At 62.3% G+C, this 22,503-nt stretch overlaps 2 protein-coding genes across 4 annotated transcripts in view; one reads left to right on the top strand and one right to left on the bottom strand.

The window, feature by feature from the left end:
• The first annotated feature begins 218 nt into the window (after positions 1 to 218).
• Positions 219 to 20,640, top strand: NOC2L (NOC2 like nucleolar associated transcriptional repressor). The gene is made up of 19 exons (XM_064371962.1): positions 219 to 270; positions 404 to 556; positions 2,320 to 2,494; positions 2,570 to 2,701; positions 2,897 to 3,017; positions 3,099 to 3,189; positions 8,566 to 8,644; positions 8,757 to 8,867; positions 9,338 to 9,451; positions 9,949 to 10,137; positions 10,349 to 10,488; positions 11,099 to 11,210; positions 15,814 to 15,927; positions 16,180 to 16,281; positions 17,861 to 18,004; positions 18,109 to 18,222; positions 19,223 to 19,361; positions 19,726 to 19,812; positions 20,052 to 20,640. The coding sequence occupies exons 1-19, from the start codon at positions 245 to 247 to the stop codon at positions 20,156 to 20,158; spliced, it is 2,250 nt and encodes a 749-aa protein (XP_064228032.1). The 5' UTR covers positions 219 to 244; the 3' UTR covers positions 20,159 to 20,640.
• The window catches only part of SAMD11 (sterile alpha motif domain containing 11), a 17,675-nt gene continuing 15,430 nt past the window's right edge, over positions 20,259 to 22,503 (bottom strand). For all 3 annotated transcript variants that reach the window (XM_064371960.1, XM_064371961.1, XM_021667442.2), the window contains 5 exons: positions 22,321 to 22,399; positions 21,751 to 22,250; positions 21,435 to 21,559; positions 21,048 to 21,158; positions 20,259 to 20,941 (listed from right to left, as the gene is read on the bottom strand). In XM_064371960.1, coding sequence (XP_064228030.1) covers positions 20,696 to 20,941; positions 21,048 to 21,158; positions 21,435 to 21,559; positions 21,751 to 22,250; positions 22,321 to 22,399 — 1,061 coding nt within the window. In that variant the 3' untranslated portion in view covers positions 20,259 to 20,695. The remainder of the gene's footprint in view (positions 20,942 to 21,047; positions 21,159 to 21,434; positions 21,560 to 21,750; positions 22,251 to 22,320; positions 22,400 to 22,503) is intronic.

Raw genomic sequence — 22,503 nt, 5'->3', positions numbered from 1 at the left:
CCGGGGATGGAGGGGAGCACCGGTCTCGCCGCGTCCTACGGAGCCGGGCGCTGAGTCCGCACTTCGCATGCGAACGCGCCCGCCCGCCCCGAGGCCGGCTGCGCGGCGGTCGGAGAACCGTAGAGTCACTCGGCTGGGCGGGGTGCGGCGGGGCGGGGAACGGGGCGGGGCCTGCGCGGCGGAAGTGCGCAGCACGCGCGGCATTCTGGGACCGGAAGTGGTGCGTACGCCGCGGGCTAGTGTCATGGCGTCCGCGAAGCGCCGTAAGAGGTAAGTCGTGGGTCCGAGGGCCGGTTCGGCCTCCCGGTGGGTGTCTGCATCCGAGAGCGGTCTTGTTGCTCCTCTCGGCGGGGCTGGGGCCAGCTGGGCCCGCGGGCAGCTGGGACTCTTGCGTGACCCGCAGGCGCCTGGCGGAGCTGACGGTGGACGAGTTCCTAGCCTCGGGCTTCGACACCGAGTCCGAGTCCGAGTCCGAAAACGACCCCGAAGCGGAGGCGCGGGAGGCGCGCGAGGCCGCGCGGAGTCGGGATGAGCCGGGCGGGAGCCCATCGGCAAGGTGAGCGGGGACGCGCGTGAGCAGAGCCCCCTCGCTAGCCCTGTGGCCACCCCGCCACGGGGTCTCGGGGCCGAGGCCCAAGGCCCTCCGACCGCCACCGTCCAGTCCTGAGCGCCTGCTCGGCGCCAAGGCCCGTCCTAGGGAGTGTGGGCGTGCGCCGGTGAGTTCTGCAAGCCTCTTCCCGATCCGGGAGCGCTCTCGCGGTCTCGGGTGAATGACTGCGTGCGGTGTGGTAGATGGGGGATAAGCGCCGGCGAGGGAGTTGCAGGGAAACCGAGTGCTCTATGGGAAGGAGCGGCGGCTGGGCGCGGTGGCTCACCCCCGTCATCCCAGCAAGGCGGGCGGATCACCTCAGGAGTTTCGAGACCAGCCTGACCAACGTGGCGAAACGCCGTGTCTACTAGAAGTACGGAAATTAGCCGGGCGTGGTGGCGGGCGCCTGTAATCCCAACCACCCGGGGGCTTGAACCCGGGAGGTGGAGGTTGTGGGGAGCCGAGATCGCGCCATTGCACTCCAGCCTGGGCGACAGCGAGACTTTGTCTCAAAAAAGAAAGAAAGAAAGTAGCCGGGTGTGGTGGCACACGCCTGTAGTCCCAAATGTTCCGGAGGCTGAGGCAGAAAAGTCGTTTAAACCTGTGAGGCGGTGGTTGCGTTGAGCAGAGAGCAGCGATCGCACCACTGCATTCTATCCTGGGTGACGGAGTGAGACTCTGTCTCGGGAAAAAAAAAAAAAAAAACGGGGGTGAGGCAGATGTGGCTGTTTGAGAAGATGATGTCTGAATAAAGACCGGGAGTGAAGGAGCCACGCAGACAGTAGGGGAAGCGTGTCCGGGGATTTCAGGTAGCCGGAACAGCGAAGGCCTTGTGGTGAGAGCGTTTGGGGACAGTGCAGAGGTGAATGTGGCTGGGGCAGAGTCAGCCCAGGACAGTGAAGAGCCAGGTGCCCTAGACTGTCATAAGATTACTGTGTAAAACAGGAAGTTACTTCCAGGATCGAGCAGTGGAGTGCCTTGTAGGTGGCAAGGGTGGAAACGGAGACACTTTTTTTTTTTTTTGAGATGGGGTTTCGCTCTGTCACCCAGGCTGGACCGCAGCGGCGCGATCTCAACTCATTGCACCCTCCGTCTCCCGGGTTCAGGTGATGCCCCTACCTCAGCCTCCCAAGTAGCTGGGATTACAGGCATCCACCACTACACCCATCTAACTTTGTGTTTTTAATAGAGATGTGGTTTTTCCTTGTTGGTCGGGTTGGTCTCAAACTCCTAACCTAAGGTGATCTGCTCACTTCAGCCTTTTAAAATGGTGGAATTACAGGCGTGAGCCATTGCGCCGAGCAGGAGAGATCCTTATGTTAACTGAGCGTTGAGCTACGCGGTGTTTTGCGAAGAGGCAAGAACAGGTTTGAGAAGTCGTTGATAAGATGTGATGACAGGTTGCATGCTGGGTATTAGAGATAGAGATTTGCCTTTCATCTGAGCCCCTGAAGGGTGAAGTTACGAATGACCAAGGCGGAACATGGCGCAGGCACAGCCAGTCCAGGGAGAGGGCTAGGAGTCCTGTGTGTTGGGTCTGAGGGTGTGTCGTAGAGAGGCTGTTGGGTAGGAGAGATGGGTACCTCCTGGCGATCCTCCTGCCTTGCTTGTTGGTGACTCTTGTGAAGGAAGCAGACGAAGCCTCTAGGCCTCTCCTCGCCCCCTCCACGCCTCTCCCCTCTCCCTCCACTTCTGCTTTCCACTGAGGTCGCTGACTTCTGCCTTCTCAGCCAGCGTAAAGGCCGTGCCTCTGAGCACAAGGACCAGCTCTCTCGGCTGAAGGACAAAGACCCCGAGTTCTACAAGTTCCTGCAGGAGAACGACCAGAGCCTGCTAAATTTCAGCGACTCGGATAGCTCTGAAGAGGAAGAGGAGCCGTTCCACTCCCTGCCAGATGTGCTGGAGGTGAGGGCCTGGGCGGAACTGGGAGGGGGTGGTTGCAGCCTCTCTACTGTCCTTCAGCTCAGCCTTTCTGTGCAGGAAGCCAGTGAGGAGGAGGAAGGAGCAGAGGAGGGGGATGATGGAGACTCAGTCCCCAGAGGGCTGAAGGGGAAGAAGAATTCTGTTCCTGTGAGTCTCGCCATGGTTGAGAGATGGAAACAGGCAGCAAAGGTGAGCAGCGGCAAGAGGGGGCAGCCGGGTCCCCCAGGCAGGAATCTGTCCTCGCCCCACCGGAGGGGCCTGAGGCTGTGCTGGTGGGAGGAGCTCTTGTCCAGCAGGGGACACTGGAGCCCCATTCAGCACAAGTGACGCCACGCTGAGTGCAGTCCCTGCTCCCCGGACGCCCCGGTACTTTTGTTCCTTCAGCAACGTCTCACTCCAAGGCTGTTCCATGAAGTGGCGCAGGCGTTCCGAGCAGCCGTGGCCACCACCCGGGGAGACCAGGAAAGTGCTGAGGCCAACAAATTCCGGGTCACAGACAGTGCTGGTGAGCGCTGGGGGAACCTGGCGTTCACGTTCTCTGCTGCCCTCTCTGTCCCATGAGTGCAGCTAGGTCCTTTCCTTGCAGTGTTCAACGCTCTGGTCACCTTTTGCGTGAGAGATCTCGTTGGCTGTCTTCAGAAGCTCCTGTTCGGGAAGATGTCAAAGGAGAGCAGCAGGTGAGAAGGAAGGGGTGAGGGGGTGGGGGGAAGGACAGCAGGTGAGAGGGAAGGGGTGAGGGGGTGGGGGGGAAGGACAGCAGGTGAGAGGGAAGGGGCGAGGGGGTGGGGGGAAGGACAGCAGGTGAGAGGGAAGGGGGAGGGGGTGGGGGGGAAGAACAGCAGGTGAGAAGGAAGGGGTGAGGGGGGTGGGGGGAAGGACAGCAGGTGAGAGGGAAGGGGCGAGGGGGTGGGGGGGAAGGACAGCAGGTGAGAGGGAAGGGGTGAGGGGGTGGGGGGAAGGACAGCAGGTGAGGGAAGCGGGGAGGGGGTGGGGGGAAGTACAGGTGGGAGAGAAGGGGTGAGGGGGTGGGGGGGAAGGACAGCAGGTGAGAGGGAAGGGGCGAGGGGGTGGGGGGAAGGACAGCAGGTGAGAGGGAAGGGGGGAGGGGGTGGGGGGAAGGACAGCAGGTGAGAGGCAAGGTGGGAGGGGGTGGGGGGGAAGGACAGCAGGTGAGAGGGAAGGGGGGAGGGGGTGGGGGGAAGTACAGGTGGGAGAGAAGGGGTGAGGGGGTGGGGGGAAGGACAGCAGGTGAGAGGGAAGGGGCGAGGGGGTGGGGGGGAAGGACAGCAGGTGAGAGGGAAGGGGTGAGGGGGTGGGGGGAAGGACAGCAGGTGAGGGAAGCGGGGAGGGGGTGGGGGGAAGTACAGGTGGGAGAGAAGGGGTGAGGGGGTGGGGGGGAAGGACAGCAGGTGAGAGGGAAGGGGCGAGGGGGTGGGGGGAAGGACAGCAGGTGAGAGGGAAGGGGGAGGGGGTGGGGGGAAGGACAGCAGGTGAGAGGCAAGGTGGGAGGGGGTGGGGGGGAAGGACAGCAGGTGAGAGGGAAGCGGGGAGGGGGTGGGGGGAAGTACAGGTGGGAGAGAAGGGGTGAGGGGGTGGGGGGAAGGACAGCAGGTGAGAGGGAAGGGGTGAGGGGGTGGGGGGAAGGACAGCAGGTGAGAGGGAAGGGGCGAGGGGGTGGGGGGGAAGGACAGCAGGTGAGAGGGAAGGGGTGAGGGGGTGGGGGGAAGGACAGCAGGTGAGGGAAGCGGGGAGGGGGTGGGGGGAAGTACAGGTGGGAGAGAAGGGGTGAGGGGGTGGGGGGGAAGGACAGCAGGTGAGAGGGAAGGGGCGAGGGGGTGGGGGGAAGGACAGCAGGTGAGAGGGAAGGGGGGAGGGGGTGGGGGGAAGGACAGCAGGTGAGAGGCAAGGTGGGAGGGGGTGGGGGGGAAGGACAGCAGGTGAGAGGGAAGCGGGGAGGGGGTGGGGGGAAGTACAGGTGGGAGAGAAGGGGTGAGGGGGTGGGGGGAAGGACAGCAGGTGAGAGGGAAGGGGCGAGGGGGTGGGGGAAGGACAGCAGGTGAGAGGGAAGGGGCGAGGGGGTGGGGGGAAGGACAGCAGGTGAGAGGGAAGGGGTGAGGGGGTGGGGGGAAGGACAGCAGGTGAGAGGGAAGGGGTGAGGGGGTGGGGGGAAGGACAGGTGGGAGAGAAGGGGTGAGGGGGTGGGGGGAAGGACAGCAGGTGAGAGGGAAGGGGCGAGGGGGTGGGGGGAAGGACAGCAGGTGAGAGGGAAGGGGTGAGGGGGTGGGGGGAAGGACAGCAGGTGAGAGGGAAGGGGCGAGGGGGTGGGGGGAAGGACAGCAGGTGAGAGGGAAGGGGTGAGGGGGTGGGGGGAAGGACAGCAGGTGAGAGGGAAGGGGCGAGGGGGTGGGGGGAAGGACAGCAGGTGAGAGGGAAGGGGTGAGGGGGTGGGGGGAAGGACAGCAGGTGAGAGGGAAGGGGCGAGGGGGTGGGGGGAAGGACAGCAGGTGAGAGGGAAAGGGCGAGGGGGTGGGGGGAAAGGACAGCAGGTGAGAGGGAAGGGGCGAGGGGGTGGGGGGAAGGACAGCAGGTGAGAGGGAAGGGGCGAGGGGGTGGGGGGAAGGACAGCAGGTGAGAGGGAAGGGGCGAGGGCGTGGGGGGGAAGGACAGCAGGTGAGAGGGAAGGGGTGAGGGGGTGGGGGGAAGGACAGCAGGTGAGAGGGAAGGGGTGAGGGGGTGGGGGGAAGGACAGCAGGTGAGAGGGAAGGGGCGAGGGGGTGGGGGGAAGGACAGCAGGTGAGAGGGAAGGGGTGAGGGGGTGGGGGGAAGGACAGCAGGTGAGAGGGAAGGGGCGAGGGGGTGGGGGGAAAGGACAGCAGGTGAGAGGGAAGGGGCGAGGGGGTGGGGGGAAGGACAGCAGGTGAGAGGGAAGGGGCGAGGGGGTGGGGGGAAGGACAGCAGGTGAGAGGGAAGGGGCGAGGGGGTGGGGGGGAAGGACAGCAGGTGAGAGGGAAGGGGTGAGGGGGTGGGGGGGAAGGACAGCAGGTGAGAGGGAAGGGGTGAGGGGGTGGGGGGAAGGACAGCAGGTGAGGGAAGCGGGGAGGGGGTGGGGGGAAGTACAGGTGGGAGAGAAGGGGTGAGGGGGTGGGGGGGAAGGACAGCAGGTGAGAGGGAAGGGGCGAGGGGGTGGGGGGAAGGACAGCAGGTGAGAGGGAAGCGGGGAGGGGGTGGGGGGAAGTACAGGTGGGAGAGAAGGGGTGAGGGGGTGGGGGGAAGGACAGCAGGTGAGAGGGAAGGGGCGAGGGGGTGGGGGAAGGACAGCAGGTGAGAGGGAAGGGGTGAGGGGGTGGGGGGAAGGACAGCAGGTGAGAGGGAAGGGGCGAGGGGGTGGGGGAAGGACAGCAGGTGAGAGGGAAGGGGCGAGGGGGTGGGGGGAAGGACAGCAGGTGAGAGGGAAGCGGGGAGGGGGTGGGGGGAAGTACAGGTGGGAGAGAAGGGGTGAGGGGGTGGGGGGAAGGACAGCAGGTGAGAGGGAAGGGGCGAGGGGGTGGGGGGAAGGACAGCAGGTGAGAGGGAAGGGGTGAGGGGGTGGGGGGGAAGGACAGCAGGTGAGAGGGAAGGGGCGAGGGGGTGGGGGGAAGGACAGCAGGTGAGAGGGAAGGGGTGAGGGGGTGGGGGGAAGGACAGCAGGTGAGAGGGAAGGGGCGAGGGGGTGGGGGGAAGGACAGCAGGTGAGAGGGAAGGGGTGAGGGGGTGGGGGGAAGGACAGCAGGTGAGAGGGAAGGGGCGAGGGGGTGGGGGGAAGGACAGCAGGTGAGAGGGAAGGGGGGAGGGGGTGGGGGGAAGGACAGCAGGTGAGAGGGAAGGGGCGAGGGGGTGGGGGGGAAGGACAGGTGGGAGAGAAGGGGTGAGGGGGTGGGGGGAAGGACAGCAGGTGAGAGGGAAGGGGCGAGGGGGTGGGGGGAAGGACAGCAGGTGAGAGGGAAGGGGTGAGGGGGTGGGGGGAAGGACAGCAGGTGAGAGGGAAGGGGCGAGGGGGTGGGGGGAAGGACAGCAGGTGAGAGGGAAGGGGTGAGGGGGTGGGGGGAAGGACAGCAGGTGAGAGGGAAGGGGCGAGGGGGTGGGGGGAAGGTGGGTCAGGACCACACATAGGAGAAGCCAGAGGCCTTGTGGCCAGGACAGAGCCAGGCTCTTCTTAGGACCCCGAGCAGGCGGGGGGGCACAAGGGACCCTTGGGATGAGGCTGGCACTGGGGACCAGTTGGATCGGCCCTGCCTTATTTCCTTCCTAAAAAGACGCGTTCTCTGCTCAGTCTCTGAAGGGTGGAGCGTGCAGCCGCCTTTGCTGTCAGATTTTCCCAGGCTGGGGTTCTTGTTCTGCCCCCTTCATAAGGATGCGTAGGTCCTGTCCGTGCTCCTTGGCCTGTCTCCTGGAGCTGGCTGTGTCTGTAGACAGGAGCCTCATCAGTGCTCACAGCCTGAGGGCCTCAACTTCCCCCTTAAAGGAAGATTGGGCAGAGAAGGCCGTGGAAGGTTTTAGAGAAGACAGATGCACGGCAGAGCATTGGGTAGAGCGTGGGTCACGCTGTGGTCCGGGGGGCCGTGCAGCCATGTGGCATTGAAGCTATGGAGGCCTGGAGTTGAACTTGCCCGAATACACCTTTCCAAGGGAGAGGCCTCCCTGTCAGCATCTCGGGGCAGGGAACAGCGGCTCAGGAGATGGGGGCACTTGCTGCTGGGTAGTGGTTGGGGCCGGACGGTTAGAGCTGAGCTGTGTCCACATGGAGGCGGTGCTGTCTGGAGGGGATGGGAAACTGGCAGACAGGGCGGAGGGACAGGCAGCGACTTGGGGGCAGCGAGAACTACAGCCTGAGCCACCAGGCCAGGGACGCTTGTCCAGGCGGCGGCTGCACCAGAGGTGCCCAGCAGCCAGTGCCAGTGCTGGTGTGAGGAGGGCTGGGGGCGGGGGCCTTTCTGGGGCCTGCCGTTTGTCCTTCCATGCTTCTGCAGCTTTCCCTGAGCACCTGCTACGTGGGCTCTGAATGCCGAGGGGTAAATGCTTTTTTTTTCTTATGAGACAGGGTCTTGCTCTGTCCCCAGGGCAGAATTCAGTGGTGTGATCGTAGGTCACTGCAACACCTACCTCCTGGATTCAAGTGATTCTCCCACCTTATCCTCCTGAGTAACCGGGACTATGCCCCCAGGCCTGGATAAGTTTTTTACTTTTTTTTTTTTTTTTTGAGATGGAGTCTGTAGCCAGGCTGGAGTGCAGTGGCACGATCTTGGCTCACTGCAGCCTCTGCCTCCCGAGTAGCTGGGATTATAGGCACGAGCCACCATGTCCAGCTAGTTTTTGTATTTTTTAGTAGAGACGGGGTTTCGCCATGTCGGCCAGTCTGGGCTTGAACTCCTGACCTTGTGAGGCCCGCCTCAGCCTCCCAAAGTGCTGGGATTATAGGCGTGAGCCACCTTGCCTGGTCAATTTTTTGTACATTCTCGTAGAGACAGGGTCTCACTACGTTGCCCAGGCTGGTTTCAAACTCCTGGGCTTAAGTGATCTTCCTGCCTCAGTCTCCCAAAGTGCAGTGACCACTGGCTGAGCCTCCACACCTGGCCTCTGTTTTTTCTTCCTTTGTGCAGCAAATGTGGGTTGAAGGAAACCAGCCTGCGGCTGTTGGCAGTGCCTGGGTCAGACCCCAGAGGTGCTGAGTGCCAACTGCCGGGCTCAGGGGCCTCGTGGTCCCCTGGTGGGGGTGTGACCAAGGGGACCTAGAAGAGGTTCACGTCTGAGGGAGGGAGCTGCAGAGGCTGGGACTTATGGGGACTCAGGGAGGTGGCCAACCCTGGGCCCAGGGCAGACGGGAGTTCCCAGCCGCCGAGGGAGGGGCCCTGTGTCTGTCCAGCTATAAGGGCCTCTCAGCCTTTTTGAGGAGCGAGAAGGGGGTCTCCCTGCAGGGTTACGGATGCCGTGCTGGCCAGGACATGCGCCAGCACGCTGAGCAGCCTCGTGTTCGAGCTGTGGGGCTTTCCAGACAGGGATGGGTGATCTCTCTGCAGGATGCTGCAGCCGTCCAGCAGCCTTCTCTGGGGGAAGCTCCGTGTGGACATCAAGGCATACCTGGGCTCGGTCATACAGGTGCAGTTCTGGTGGGGAGGGCACGGGGGCCTGGCTGTATCCATTGGTCCAGTGCTTGCTCGTCTCCCAGAATGCACTGGTGTGGGGCCTCACTGTCCCCTCCCGCCCCCAGCTGGTGTCCTGTCTGGCGGAGGCGACGGTGTTGGCGGCCGTGCTGCGGCATATCAGCGCGCTGGTGCCCTGCTTCCTGACCTTCCCCAAGCAGTGCCGCATGCTGCTCAAGGTGGGTGGCCCGGTCCCCTCCCTGCGTCTGTCATGGGGCCGGGGCGCCACGTGGCTTCCTCCACCACATCCCGCTTCTGGCCGGGACACGGGTCAGGTGGTGCCCACACCCCACTGGCTCCACTTGGCCAGAGAGATCACAGAAGCACCTGGCCACCACCCCCACCCACACGGGCAGCGTGGCTCAGTCTGTGAGCACAGCCGCGGTGAGGCGTCCTCTTCCCCATGTGATCTGACCTACGTCGGCGTGTCGGACGCGGCAGGCTTTTATGGTCCTTTTCTCGCAAGGAGCAACGTGCCTGTTCTGTTTTCACTTCTGTAACTGAGCTCCTAACTCACGGCTCCACTGAGGTGCTTTGGGAAGAGCTGGTGGCCACGGCAGCCTTTGCCTGGCTGGGGAGGGCGTGCTGGCCCTGGGGCATCCCAGCTGAGGAGGCTGGGGGGCCAGCAGTGACGTCTGATCTTGCGCAGAGAATGGTGGTCCTGTGGAGCACCGGAGAGGAATCCCTGCGGGTGCTGGCCTTCCTGGTCCTCAGCAGAGTCTGCCGGCACAAGAAGGATGCTTTTCTCAGTCCCGTCCTCAAGGTAGTGGTGGGCTCTGCCTCTGTGTCCCTCAGCGTATGTGTTGGAAGTGTCAGCCTGTGGGTGGGGGGGTGCCCCTCAGTGGGCCTTGCACTGCAGCTCTGGGCAGACCTGGGCCCTTGGGTCACAAGTTTCTCACAGAGCAGCTGGGGGTGGCAGGCCGGGAATAGAGCGCCCGGCCTCTTCAGGGCCCCACCTGGACCCTGCTCCACACAGCTTCCCCCAAATGAGGGCCTCCCTGGCTGGAGGACACTGGGTGTTGGGGGGAGCTGGGACCTGGGGCCCCCACACCAGCCCAGTGTGCAGCGAGAGCTTCTGCCCCAGCTCCTCCCGGGCCTGAGGCTGGTGGGCACATGGGGGTGGGGGCCGTGCAAGGGGCTGCAGCTCTTCCTCGAGGCCCAGCTGTGAGGGAAAGGCCCAGGTGTTCACAGGGGCCTAGAGCGGGTGGTGGAGCTGCATGGCCCTGAACCCGGGGGGCTCTGACCTCGGTCCCTCCACAGCAAATGTACATCACGTACGTGAGGAATTGCAGGTTCACCTCGCCCAGTGCCCTCCCCTTCGTCAGCTTCATGCAGCGGACCCTGACGGAGCTGCTGGCCCTGGAGCCGGGTGTGGCCTACCAGCACGCCTTCCTCTACATCCGCCAGCTGGCCATCCAGCTGCGTAACGCCATGACCACCCGCAAGAAGGTGTGTGGTGGGGCCCTTCAGGCTCGGGCCCAGTGTGGGGGCAGCCCGGGTGCCCGGCCGTCGGCAGTGCCCGGGGCCTCCCTGAAAGTCCGCTGGAGGCAGCCCGGCTCCTCGGTGCCGTCGGTCCCGCGGGAGGGGTAAGGGTGGGGAGGCGTGCAGGTGAGGAAGCAATCCAGCCCGGCCGGGAGCTGATGTGCTTCTCCCTGGGCAGGAGACGTCCCAGTCCGTGTACAACTGGCAGTACGTGCACTGCCTCCACCTGTGGTGCCGGGCCCTGAGCGCCCTGGGCCCCGGCGAAGCCCTGCAGCCCCTGGTCTACCCGCTCGCCCAGGTCATCATCGGCTGCATCAAGTGAGTGGTGGGGTGGGCAGGGCTGTCCATGAGGGTCAGAAGAAGCATCTGAGCTGGGACGGCGCCTCTGGCGTTCAGGGCCTTGGGACCTCAGTCTGTATCCTGGCCGTCCCTGAGGAAGGGCTGGGGTCCCCGTGTAGTCTGCAGTTAATTCGGGTTCGTGACGTGGGCTCCTGGGTGGAGCATGTCTGGGACAGTGCTCCGTGTTTGGGGTGTGAGCATTTGGGAGGCGGGGGCAGGGAAGGGGCTGCAGCCGGAAAAGGTGGAAGCTGCACTTTGGCCGGACACGTCTGTGGCCTCTCTGGCCAGGAGGGGGCATCTCTGTCTGCTTGAGCCTTAGAAACCCAAAGTTGGGAAGGGAGGTCCAAGGGAAGAAGCAGGAAAGCGGGGACAGACGACTCCTGGCACTATGTTAAAATGAAATTAAGTTGAAAACTGGATAAGGCACCCGAAGCCCCGTAGCTGAGCAAGGAGGCAGATCCTTCAGGTGGAGACCTGCCTTGTCCTACTTGCGGGATCTGATGCCTTTGAGTGGGGAGGGGGTCCAAGACAGCAGGGTGCGCGGCAGGGGCTGCCGGAGCCTCTGCTCACACAGCCTTCCCACGCCCAGGCTCATCCCCACTGCCCGCTTCTACCCGCTGCGAATGCATTGCATCCGTGCCCTGACGCTGCTCTCAGGGAGCTCGGGGGCCTTCATCCCAGTGCTGCCTTTCATCCTGGAGGTGAGTGGGGCTGCGGAGGGCGTGTGGCACGTCTGCCTGCTCCTGCGGGGAGCATCTGCTGCTTGGGGAGTCTGTGCTGAGCCATCCCACGACCTCCCGGAGCTCTGGCCACCTCCTTGTCGTGGGTGTCTTGAGGACACTCCTCCGTGAGCCAGGGGCAGCGTTGGTAGATGTGGGGCCACTGGGGACGAAGACAGCTGCTGCCAGGGCTGCGCTTGAGGGTGCCAGACCCCGACCCTGTAGGTGCTTCCCCAAGACTGGCGTTAGGAGGGAGTGCTGGTTGAAAGCCCGAGCCTGATTGCTGAGCTGTGCTCTCTGAATGGCCCGTCCAGTGTGCGTGTGTGTGGGGTGTGTCTGTGCATGTGTGTGTGTGCACCATCTGTGAGTGCATGTGTGTGCATATCTGGGTGTGTACAGGTGTGCATCTGTTGGCGTGTGCATTTGTGTGTGCGTGCACCCTCTGGGTGCATGTGTGTACAGGTGTGCATCTGGGTGTGTGCATGTGTGCATCTGTGCACCATCTGGGTGCATGTGTGTACATCTGTGTGCAGGTGTGCATCTGGGTGTGTGCATGTGTGTCTGCATCTGTGTGCACCATCTGGGTGCATGTGTGTACATCTGTGTGCAGGTGTGCATCTGTGGGTGTGTGCATGTGTGCATCTGTGTGCACCATCTGGGTGCATGTGTGTACAGGTGTGCATCTGTTGGTGTGTGCATGTGTGTGCACGCACCATCTGGGTGCATGTGTGTACATCTGTGCAGGTGTGCATCTGTGGGTGTGTGCATGTGCGTCTGCATCTGTGTGCACCATCTGGGTGCATGTGTACATCTGTGTGCAGGTGTGTATCTGTGGGTGTGTGCATGTGCGTCTGCATCTGTGTGCACCATCTGGGTGCATGTGTGTACATCTGTGTGCAGGTGTGTATCTGTGTGTGTGCATGTGTGTCTGCATCTGTGCACCATCTGGGTGCATGTGTGTACATCTGTGTGCAGGTGTGCATCTAGGTGTGTGTGCATGTGTGTCTACATCTGTGTGCACCATCTGGGTGCATGTGTGTACATTACACATCTGGTGTGTACATCTGGATGCGTGTGCACATCTGGGTGTACATGTGTGCATCTAGAGGTGTGTGCATGTCCGTGTGTGTGCACCATCTGTGGGTGCATGCGTGTGCATCTTGCACATCTGGGTGTGTACATGTGCATGTGGGGGTGTGTACAGCTGCATCAGTGGGTGCGTGCATGCATGTACATCTGTATGCATCTTGCACATCTGGGTGTGCATGCGTGCATGTGTATGCCTCAGTTCATGTGTGCGTCTGTGCACACACGTGTGTATCCACAAACACCTGTGCCTGCATGTGTGTACATGTGTGCTCACCTGTGTGGGTGCATATCTGTATGCAGGTGTGCATGCGTCTGTGTGCACACACATCTGTGCGTATGTACCTGTGTGTGCATGTGTACCTGTGCATGTGCATGCTTGGCATTTATGTGTATGTAGCTGTGTGTGTGCACGTGTATGTACATGTGTGTGCATGCTTGCACGTGTGCATGTGTACATGTGTGTGCATACATATGTACTTGTATGTGTGCATGTATACACCTGTGTGTGCACTTGCATGCATCTGTGTATGTAGCTGTGTATATGTACCTGTGCGTGCGTACTTGCATGCACCTGTGTGTATGTACTTGTGCATGTGTACACCTGTGCACGTGTACTTGCATGCATGTGTATGTAGCTGTGCATGTATATATGTACACTGTATGTTCCTGTCTGTGTGCTTGCATGCATCTATGTAGCTGTGCGTGTGTGCATATGCACACCTGTGTGTGCATGTGTATGTTCCTGTGCGTGTGTGTACTTGCATGCATCTGTGCGTACATACCTGTGCGTGTGCATGTTTGCATTTGTGTATGTACCTGTGTGTTTGCATGCACGTGTATGTAGCTGTGTATGTAGCTGTGTGTGTGTGCTTGCATGCGGGCATGTGTACACTTGTGTGCATGCACATGTACTTTGTGTGCATGTATACACTGTGTGCACTTGCATGCATCTGTGTGGCTGTGTGCATGTGTACACCCATGTGCGTGTATGTATATGTACCTGTGGGTGTGTGTGTACTTGCATGCATCTGTGCATACGTCCCCGTGTACAGCTGTGTGCGTACGTACCTGTGCGTGTGTGTGTACTTGCATGCATCTGTGCATACGTCCCTGTGTACAGCTGTGTGCGTACGTACCTGTGCGTGTGTGTGTACTTGCATGCATCTGTGCATACATCCCCGTGTACAGCTGTGTGCGTATGTACCTGTGCGTGTGTGTACTTGCATGCATCTGTGCATACGTCCCCGTGTACAGCTGTGTGCGTATGTACCTGTGCGTGTGCATGCACATGCATCTGTGTGTGTGGTGCATGTGTGCGTGCTTGCATGAATCTGTGCATACGTCCCCGTGTACAGCTGTGTGCGTACGTACCTGTGGGTGTGTGTACTTGCATGCATCTGTGCATACGTCCCTGTGTACAGCTGTGTGCGTATGTACCTGTGCGTGTGTGTGTACTTGCATGCATCTGTGCATACGTCCCCGTGTACAGCTGTGTGCGTACGTACCTGTGGGTGTGTGTACTTGCATGCATCTGTGCGTACGTCCCTGTGTACAGCTGTGTGCGTACGTACCTGTGCATGTGTGTGTACTTGCATGCATCTGTGCATACATCCCCGTGTACAGCTGTGTGCGTACGTACCTGTGGGTGTGTGTGTACTTGCATGCATCTGTGCATACGTCCCCGTGTACAGCTGTGTGCGTACGTACCTGTGGGTGTGTGTGTACTTGCATGCATCTGTGCATACGTCCCCGTGTACAGCTGTGTGCGTACGTACCTGTGGGTGTGTGTGTACTTGCGTGCATCTGTGCATACATCCGCGTGTACAGCTGTGTGCGTATGTACCTGTGCGTGTGCATGCACATGCATCTGTGTGTGTGGTGCGTGTGTGCGTGCTTGCATGCATCTGTGCATACGTCCCTGTGTACAGCTGTGTGCGTACGTACCTGTGCGTGTGTGTGTACTTGCATGCATCTGTGCATACGTCCCCGTGTACAGCTGTGTGCGTATGTACCTGTGCGTGTGCATGCACATGCATCTGTGTGTGTGGTGCGTGTGTGCGTGCTTGCATGCATCTGTGCACATGCACATGCCAGTCAGGTCGGGAAAGGTTCGAGTCTGAAACTGACATTCGGTGGGTGGACTAGGTACCAGCCCACCATAAACTTAGGAATTTACGATCTCCACGCCGGTTAATGAGTTATTAGCCTCAAGAAGGCTCAGAGTCATGTCACACCTGTCCTTGGGGCTGGGTCACTAGGTTGCCACGTCCGGAAGGTATGGAAGCCCCAGGCATGTTCTGATTGCCCTTTCACCGAGGCAGGGATGCTGCAGTTTGTGACTGTGTGAACGTCTTTGGGAAGCCATCTTCACTCCCACGGCAGCCAGCAGTGGTCTCTGACTGCCCAGTCCTTGGCCTGGCCCCTGTCTTGGGATCCCCGCTGTGGACCTGCAGCTCTGCTGGCCAGCTCCCCGCATGCTTCGTGCCTGTCCCCTGTGCCCCGTCTCCCCAGGCTGCATGCTCTCTTGCAGCGTCTGTTTCTTCACCTCTGCACTGCTCTGTTTCACTGCAGCTGCACCCTGAAGGCCCCTCTCATGCAGGGATGCAGTCTTCTAGAAAAGGCAAACCCCAAACGCTGAAACAAAGCCCTCAGCCGTAGGCTGTGTCCGCCCTTCCTGTGGTGCCTGGGCAGGAACCCACTCACCCACCCATACTTCAGCCCAGGCTAGAGAAAAGGCAGTGCCCTCCCAGGAGTTCATCACTGCTAGGGCGTTTTTCCATCTGGAGCTGAGCTCAGCTGTCCAGCAGCCACCCCTGCGGGGTGGGGTCTCTTCCTGGGGCTTCCCCGCTTGTGCCCCCCATAACCTGCTTCTGACCTCTGGGTGCCCCAGCACATATCCTGGATCTCTCTGGTTCACGGCCTTAGGGCCCCTGTGTGAGGGGTCTCCTGGTGGTCGGGGAGGGGTCACAAGGCTGAGAAGCCGGACTAGACTCCCTCTGCTTTTCCTGGCACGTCTGTGGAGGCGCACGGCTTGTGGCTTCTGTGGAGATACGGATTGAAGGGGGTGCCCAGGCCTCCCGTGACCTTCTTCCGTCCCTTCCTGTGCTCAGCACTCCTCGCTGTTGCTGCCTCGTCCTCTGGCTGATGGGGACGCAGCCCCACGTGGCGCTGCCGTGCTGAGGGCTGGGGCGGGCCTTGGGGCCGTGTCGTCGGGAACAGGGCTGTCCTGGCACGCAGCGTGGCGGGGAACTCCGCGTCTCCAGACACGGACCCTTAGTGCTTCCCAGGATTTTGGGAGAGGGCCTGCGTTCCTGGTCCTTCTCTGCTGACCAGAGCCTCACTCTGGGACACAGCAGGCTGTGTGGGGCCACGGGACTGGTGCCACGTCTGGCTGCTCATCTCTGGTCTCAGGTCAGGTCTCCTTGTGCTGAAGCCTGAGGACCAGGGTGCATCCTGGCACGGGCTCGAGGCAGAGCCTGACACGCCCTCGGGGCAGATGTTCCAGCAGGTCGACTTCAACAGGAGGCCCGGGCGCATGAGCTCCAAGCCCATCAACTTCTCCGTGATCCTGAAGCTGTCCAACGTCAACCTGCAGGAGAAAGCGTACCGGGTGAGACCGGCCTCCTGGGGAGGAGCCTGGGCAGCTCCGGGAGGGGGTTGGCGGTGCCAAGGTGGATGGGAGGGGCTGGCACCCTGCGAGGTCCAGCACGGACCTTCATGTTCTCCAGGGCTGGGGGCCCGGGGGCCTCTTCCTTGAGTCCCTGCCCTGGAGATGGGGCTGACCTGACAGCCTGAGGGTTAGGGGCCCAAGTGCCTGGCCCCTCGCCTCTACCTCACAGACTCGGCCCTCCCCTGCTCTCAGGATGGCCTGGTGGAGCAGCTGTACGACCTCACCCTGGAGTACCTGCACAGCCAGGCACACTGCATCGCCTTCCCGGAGCTGGCCCTGCCCCTGGTCCTGCAGGTGTGTGTCCTGCCCACACCCCTCGGGCTGCTTGGTGGCTGACTCAGACTGTCTTACAGTGGGCTCAGCTGCCCGGGGCTCGGAGGGGGTGCACTCCTCCTGGGTACAGGGCCGAGGACGAGCCTGACTGGTATGGAGGCTCCCGGGGCAGCTCCTCCCTGGGGCCCCCATGTAGGGGCTGATGGGGTGTGGGAGCCTGAGGGTGTCCTTGGGGGCCATGGGGTCCTGACGAGTTCTGAGCCACTCAGGAGGTTTGGGGCAGGCCCAGGCAGTGGGCCAAGGACCCCAGGAGCACAGCCGCCCTCTCTGCAGGCTGGAGCCACATGACCGATCTTCGGTGTTGGGACTGAGTGTGCCGACCCTGGCTCAGGCTGGTCCCTGGCCACACACTTTCCCAAGGCCATCCCTGTTGTGGGTGGTGGGCTCTCAGGTGTCAGGAAGACCCAGCCTGCCTGGCCAGGTACCCCGAATCAGCCCTGCCTTAGGCAGGGGTTGGGTGGAGTGGGGGTTCTCCCTGTCCTCAGAAGGTCCTTCTGGGCCCCACAGGAGGTCTCTTTGCTCAGCCCGGATGTTTCCAACCTCAGGGATGGCTGTGCCTGATGGTGGGGGTGGGCGGCCCTGCTCTCTGGCCCTAGTGGCTAGAATCAGATTTGCCAATTACAGGTCTGTGGGGTGCGGGGTGGGAGCTGCTCTCCTGAGACACAACTGGTCAGAGGCTCATCCAGACACAGGGTGTGTGCGTAGGTGTGTACTCAGTCACATGTGACCCCACAGAAACATCACATGCACACACAGGACTGTCACATGCACAGAGCTGGGACCTCCTTTCCTGGGGCGGGGGCACTCCCAGCAGGGGCAGCAGCCTCTCTTCCTCCCGTGTCCTCTGGGGTGGTGACGCCTGGGATTTGGGGCAACTCTGCTTCTGGGCTCAAGGTCCCAGGGTTGGAAGGTAGACACGACAGGCTTTGTGGGTGTGCTGTTTCTCACAGATGTTCAGCTGCACAGGCAGCACATGAAGATGGACGCGTGGCTGGGCTCCAGTAAAACTTCATCATTTATTTATTTAGGTAGAGTCTTTCTGTGTCACCCAGGCTGGAGTGCAATGGCGCGATCTCTGCTCACTGCACCTTCTGCCTCCTGGGTTCAAGTGATTCTCCAGCCTCAGCCTCACAAGTAGCTGGGCCTACAGGCACCTCACCACACCTGGCTAATTTTTGTGTTTTAGCAGAGATGGGGTTTTGCCATGTTGGGCAGGCTGGTCTTGAACTGCTGACCTCAGGTTCTCTGCCCGCCCCAGCCTCCCAAGGTGCCGGGATTACAGTCGTGACCCACCGCACCTGGCATAAAACTTTATTTCCAGAGACGAGCAGCAGGCAGGGTTGGCCCGGAGGGTGGGCTGATTCTGCCTCTGCCACCCCAGCTGCAACAGGTGCCCTTGGGCTCTGAGATGGAATCCGTGTCCCTTCCTGGTATGATGCCTCCCCGTGGCCGCCACGTGTGGCTTTTGCACAGGACCCGAGCCAGCCGTGCGCGTGGAGCTGCTCCGGGCTTCTGTGGCTGACGCCCCTCTCTTCCGCAGCTCAAGTCCTTCCTCCGGGAGTGCAAGGTGGCCAACTACTGCCGGCAGGTGCAGCAGCTGCTCGGGAAGGTTCAGGAGAACTCGGAGCACATCCGCAGCCGCCGCCAGAGGGTCTCATTCGGCGTGTCTCACCAGCAGGCAGTGGTCAGTGGGCCCTAGGGGGCAGTGCCAGCACCTGCCAGGGTATAGCTGGGATGTGGGGGTTTGCCCAGGGTCAGACATGACCCTGAACTCCCCCAACCCCCCAGGAAGCCTGGGAGAAGCAGACCCGGGAAGAGGGGACCCCACTGACCTTGTACTACAGCAACTGGCGGAAGCTGCGGGACCGGGAGATCCAGCTGGAGATCAGCGGCAAAGAGCGGGTGCGGCTGGGGCGGGGCCGGGGCCTGGGGGACGGGGATGTGATCGCTGGGTTTTAGAGCCAGTGCCAGCTTAGGGTGGGGCCTGGGGGACGGGGATGTGATCGCTGGGTTTTAGGGCCAGTGCCAGCTTAGGGTGGGGCCTGGGGGACGGGGATGTGATCGCTGGGTTTTAGGGCCAGTGCCAGCTTAGGGTGGGGCCTGGGGGACGGGGATGTGATCGCTGGGTTTTAGAGCCAGTGCCAGCTTAGGGTGGGGCCTGGGGGGTGGGGATGTGATCGCTGGGTTTTAGGGCCAGTGCCAGCTTAGGGTGGGGCCTGGGGGGCGGGGATGTGATCCGCTGGGTTTTAGAGCCAGTGCCAGCTTAGGGTGGGGCCTGGGGGGCGGGGATGTGATCGCTGGGTTTTAGGGCCAGTGCCAGCTTAGGGTGGGGCCCTGGGGGCCGGGGATGTGATCTGCTGGGTTTTAGAGCCAGTGCCAGCTTAGGATGGGTTCTGGGGTGTGGCGTGATTTGCTGGGTTTCAGATCTAGCTCACTGAGGATGACTTGAGACTTGAGGCCAGGCTGAGGGTTTGGAAGCAGTGCCGGGGGGCAGGGCCCATGGTGCTGGACTTCTCTGATGGGGCGTTACCCCAGGTGATTCAGCTTGGAGAGGGGTAGGTGTTGCAGAACTGGCCAGAGCCAGGAGTTTCCAGGGAGGGGAGGCCACACACCCTCAGGCCTGATGGGTTCCGTGCTCTGGGCGGGTGGACTGACCTCGGCATCCAGGCCGGCATGTGGGCAGCAGGGGGAGGTGGGGCGAAGCAGGAAGGGCTCTGCTTTTGACCTTGGACATGGGATGAGTAACTTGGAGGATGGCTTTGTGCTGATTGGGGGATGGAGGGGGCGGGGCTGGAAACTGGCCACACAGGGTCCTGGTGGTGGGTCTGGTGATGCCCGTCTCTGCTGTGGCCGTCAGCCCCTGCCTACTCCTACCTGAGGCCCTGACACCTTGCCTTTCCAGCTGGAAGACCTGAACTTCCCTGAGATCAAACGTAGGAAGGTGGCTGACAGGAAGGATGAGGACAGAAAGGAATTTAAAGACCTCTTTGACCTGAACAGCTCTGAAGAGGATGAGGACATGGAAGGCTTCTCAGAGCCAGGTGGGGCCTTGGAGGTGCTCCCAGGGAAGAGCGGGCACGGACGGCTCTCCTGGACTTCCCAGAGCCACAGGGCCACTTGCATCCACCCTGCAGGGCTCACCAGCCTCTGGCCTAGCTGGGGCCAACCTCAGTGTTACCCAGGCTTCTGGTGCCGGCTCCTTGCCTCTTAGGGATGAAGGCCTACTGGGATTGTAGCCCGTGTCCCCAGGCCCGTGACCTCCCAGTTCTTCCCCAGTAATCCTCAGCCAGCTTGAAGTCAGTGGAGGAAGGGCATCCAAGCAGGCGTGCACGCCTGGCCGCCTTCCTCCCTTTGCTGGTGGACCCTGTGGGTGGGAGTCACATGGCTCTGCTCCTTCTTCCCCAGGGATACTGGGGCCCTTGAGGACTCGGCACAGAGTGGAAGAGAAGGAAGACGACAGCGAGGAGGAGGAGGAGGAGGACGGCGATGACGGTGAATGGTCTTGGGGTGAGGGGTGTGGCCTGTGAGCCATCTAGTGGGAGGGCAGAGCAGCGGTGGGCGGGGGAAGGGGGGAGGCCTGGCCAAATGCTCTGTTCTCTGCAGCTCCGGAGGCCACCGGCAGCGGCAGCGGTAAATTAATTAGTGCCGTGATTAATTAGTGATGAGTAACCTCCAAGGCTGGCTTCTTCCTGATAAAGCAGAATTTATGTAGCCTCTGTCTCTCCCCACAGATGGAGACCCAGACGCAGAGGCGGGGCTTGCCCCCGGGGAGCTGCAGCGGCTGGCCCAGGGGCCGGAGGACGAGCTGGAGGATCTGCAGCTCTCGGAGGAGGACTGACGCAGCCCATCTGGGGGCCTTCGGGGGCTGGCGGCCAGAGTTGCCACCCCTCTGGCAGTCAGGCCCAGAGGCTAGCGTCTGTGCAGCTGGGGAGGCAGAAGAGAGTGGACAGGCTTTATTCACTTCAGCATGAAAGCCCAAACGCCGTGGGTGGCTGCCAAGGGGTGGAACCAGCACGTTGGGGCCTGCCTCCTGCCAGAGCCCCACAGCTGTGCGCTGTTCAAGGCACCCCGCCCCCAGCGGGGTGTCGGGGGAAGCTGACCTTGATGTCAGGATATAGACCAGTTCCTGGGGAGGCCTGCAGGCCCCTTCCACCCTCTCTGCCCTGGCTCTGCAGACCTCATTCATCAGCACCAGGCTCTGCGGTCACCCCACCCCCGTCTTTGGAGATTTGTTCATTTCCTTTGGAGTCACGTTTTCCCTTGAAGTGTGTTTCTTTTTTGCATCCCAAACCAAAGGAAACAAAGCTGTGTGAGAAGGGCCATTGCTTCCCGTGGTGGCTCCTGGGAGTCGGTGTGCCCCCCACCCCTGGCCACCTCAACACAGAGGCTGGGACGGGTCAGGGGCCCCTGGAAGCAGGGCCAAGGTCCCATTCTCCTGCTTGGGTGAAGCTCGGCTGGCAGAGGCGTGGCCCCCTCCATAGGGGGGTGTGGCGGTCGTGGGGGACAAGGGCTGCTCTCCTGTGCTGAGTTCCTGCTCCGGGGCCCGCAGGGTTGGTGGCTGCAGCGGCAGAGCCACAGGGAAGCTGGCCATGTAGAAGACACGGCCCAGGCGCCTGGCCACCTGCAGAGACAGGGCCTGGTGGGGCTTCCTGAGGGGCTGCTGCACACCCACCGGGAGCTTTGTGCCCAGCTGCGGTCTGGAGACCGGTCGCCGTCCCGCAGCTCACCTGGGCACGGATCTTGAGGGCGGGCCCCAGCTTCAGCCCCATGGTGGTCAGCAGGTGCTCCTCCGTCAGCAGTGGCAGGGTCTCCCCGTCGATCCCCTGCTCCCTGAAGACCTGGAAGAGGGAGGGACGGTCAGGATCCAGGTGCCTGCTCCATCCTCCAGCCCAGCAGAGCCAAGGAGAGCCCCGTTTGTGCAGCTCATGGGAATATCTCTTAAAAGATGTGTTGGGTTTGAGTTGACGTCGACTGTAAAAAAAAAGGTGGGGCGCAGTCCAGCCCCCTCCGTGCACCGCTCTTAGGGAATGGCCTTACCCTACCATCTTTCCAGGGAAGTAATGAGTGCCAGTTGGCTCCAGCCCCATCCCCGGGACTGTGTCCCCCTCCCTTACCCGCGTGTACTCTCCGCAGCCAGACAGGCTCCCCACGAAGCTGCAGACGTCATCCACGGTCCACTTGCTGACGTCCTCAGGGGCTGGGGCCTCCTCCCCATCCACGGAGAGTCCCCCCACAGTGCCTGAGTTGTGGGGCGCGTTACTAGGGCTCTGGCTGGCTTTCCAGTACCCGCCCGTCTTCTGACCTTCGTGTGCCCCAATTGCTCAGGCGTGGGATGGACGCCTAAGGGACATTTTCCTTCCCACGGATCCCCTCCCCGCTAAGACCCTTCCACAGGCGATCTGGAAGGATCTAGAGTGTGGGGGTGCCCACCTGTGTGGAAGTAGGGGCTGACGGCATAGGGGAAGCCCAGGGGCAGCGAGGACCCTGAGAAAAGCCCCTTCCCCTCAGCGCCGGCCCCTCCAGCTGGAGCTTGGCCCGGAGTGGGTTCCCGGCATCCAGCAGCTGCCGTCTCGGGGTCCTCTCCGTCCGAGTCTTTGGGGGGCTCGTCCTCGGAGCCATCTTGAGCCCAAAGCCTGGTCCCCGTCATCTCTTTGGACTCGCCGGGCCGGGCCCAGGCAGAGGCGGGACCCCCTTTCCGGGGGGCTCGCCGGGCCGAGTCCCGGGAGGGGGTGGGGGGTCCTGAGCTCGGGGGCCCCTGGGGGGGCAGGGCCAGCAGTGGCGCCGCGCCGTGGTTCAGCAGCAGCAGGGCCCCGCGCCGCTGCAGCTCCTCGGCGCCGTCGGCGGGGCGCAGGGCGGCCTCGGGCGCCAGCAGCTGCGGACGCGCGCCCTCCAGGTCTTTCTGCCGCAGGAGGTCGGCGGGCAGCTCCAGCCTGGGCCGGGGGCAGACACGGGTCAGCCGCTTCCCGGGCCAGGCCTCCCCGCCCGCCGCCCCGCACCTACCGGGCCAGGTTCTGCTTCCGCAGGAGCTCCTGCTGGCGGACGAACATCTCCGCCTGGGCGGGGGGCAGGAAGCCGTAGCCTGGTGGGGGGAGGGCAGCGCAGAGTCGCGGGTTCGAGGCTGCTCTCGGCAGCCGCCTACCCCGGCCGGCTCGGCTCCCGGGGGACGCGCGCCCACCTCCTCAC

Source organism: Aotus nancymaae, unplaced genomic scaffold, assembly GCF_030222135.1.
Source record: "Aotus nancymaae isolate 86718 unplaced genomic scaffold, 86718_ANA_hifiasm-v0.15.2.pri h1tg000250l, whole genome shotgun sequence".
NCBI lineage: Eukaryota > Metazoa > Chordata > Mammalia > Primates > Aotidae > Aotus > Aotus nancymaae.
The sequence above is the reverse complement of the archived record's forward strand: the minus strand, read 5'-3'. Positions and strand labels throughout refer to the sequence as shown.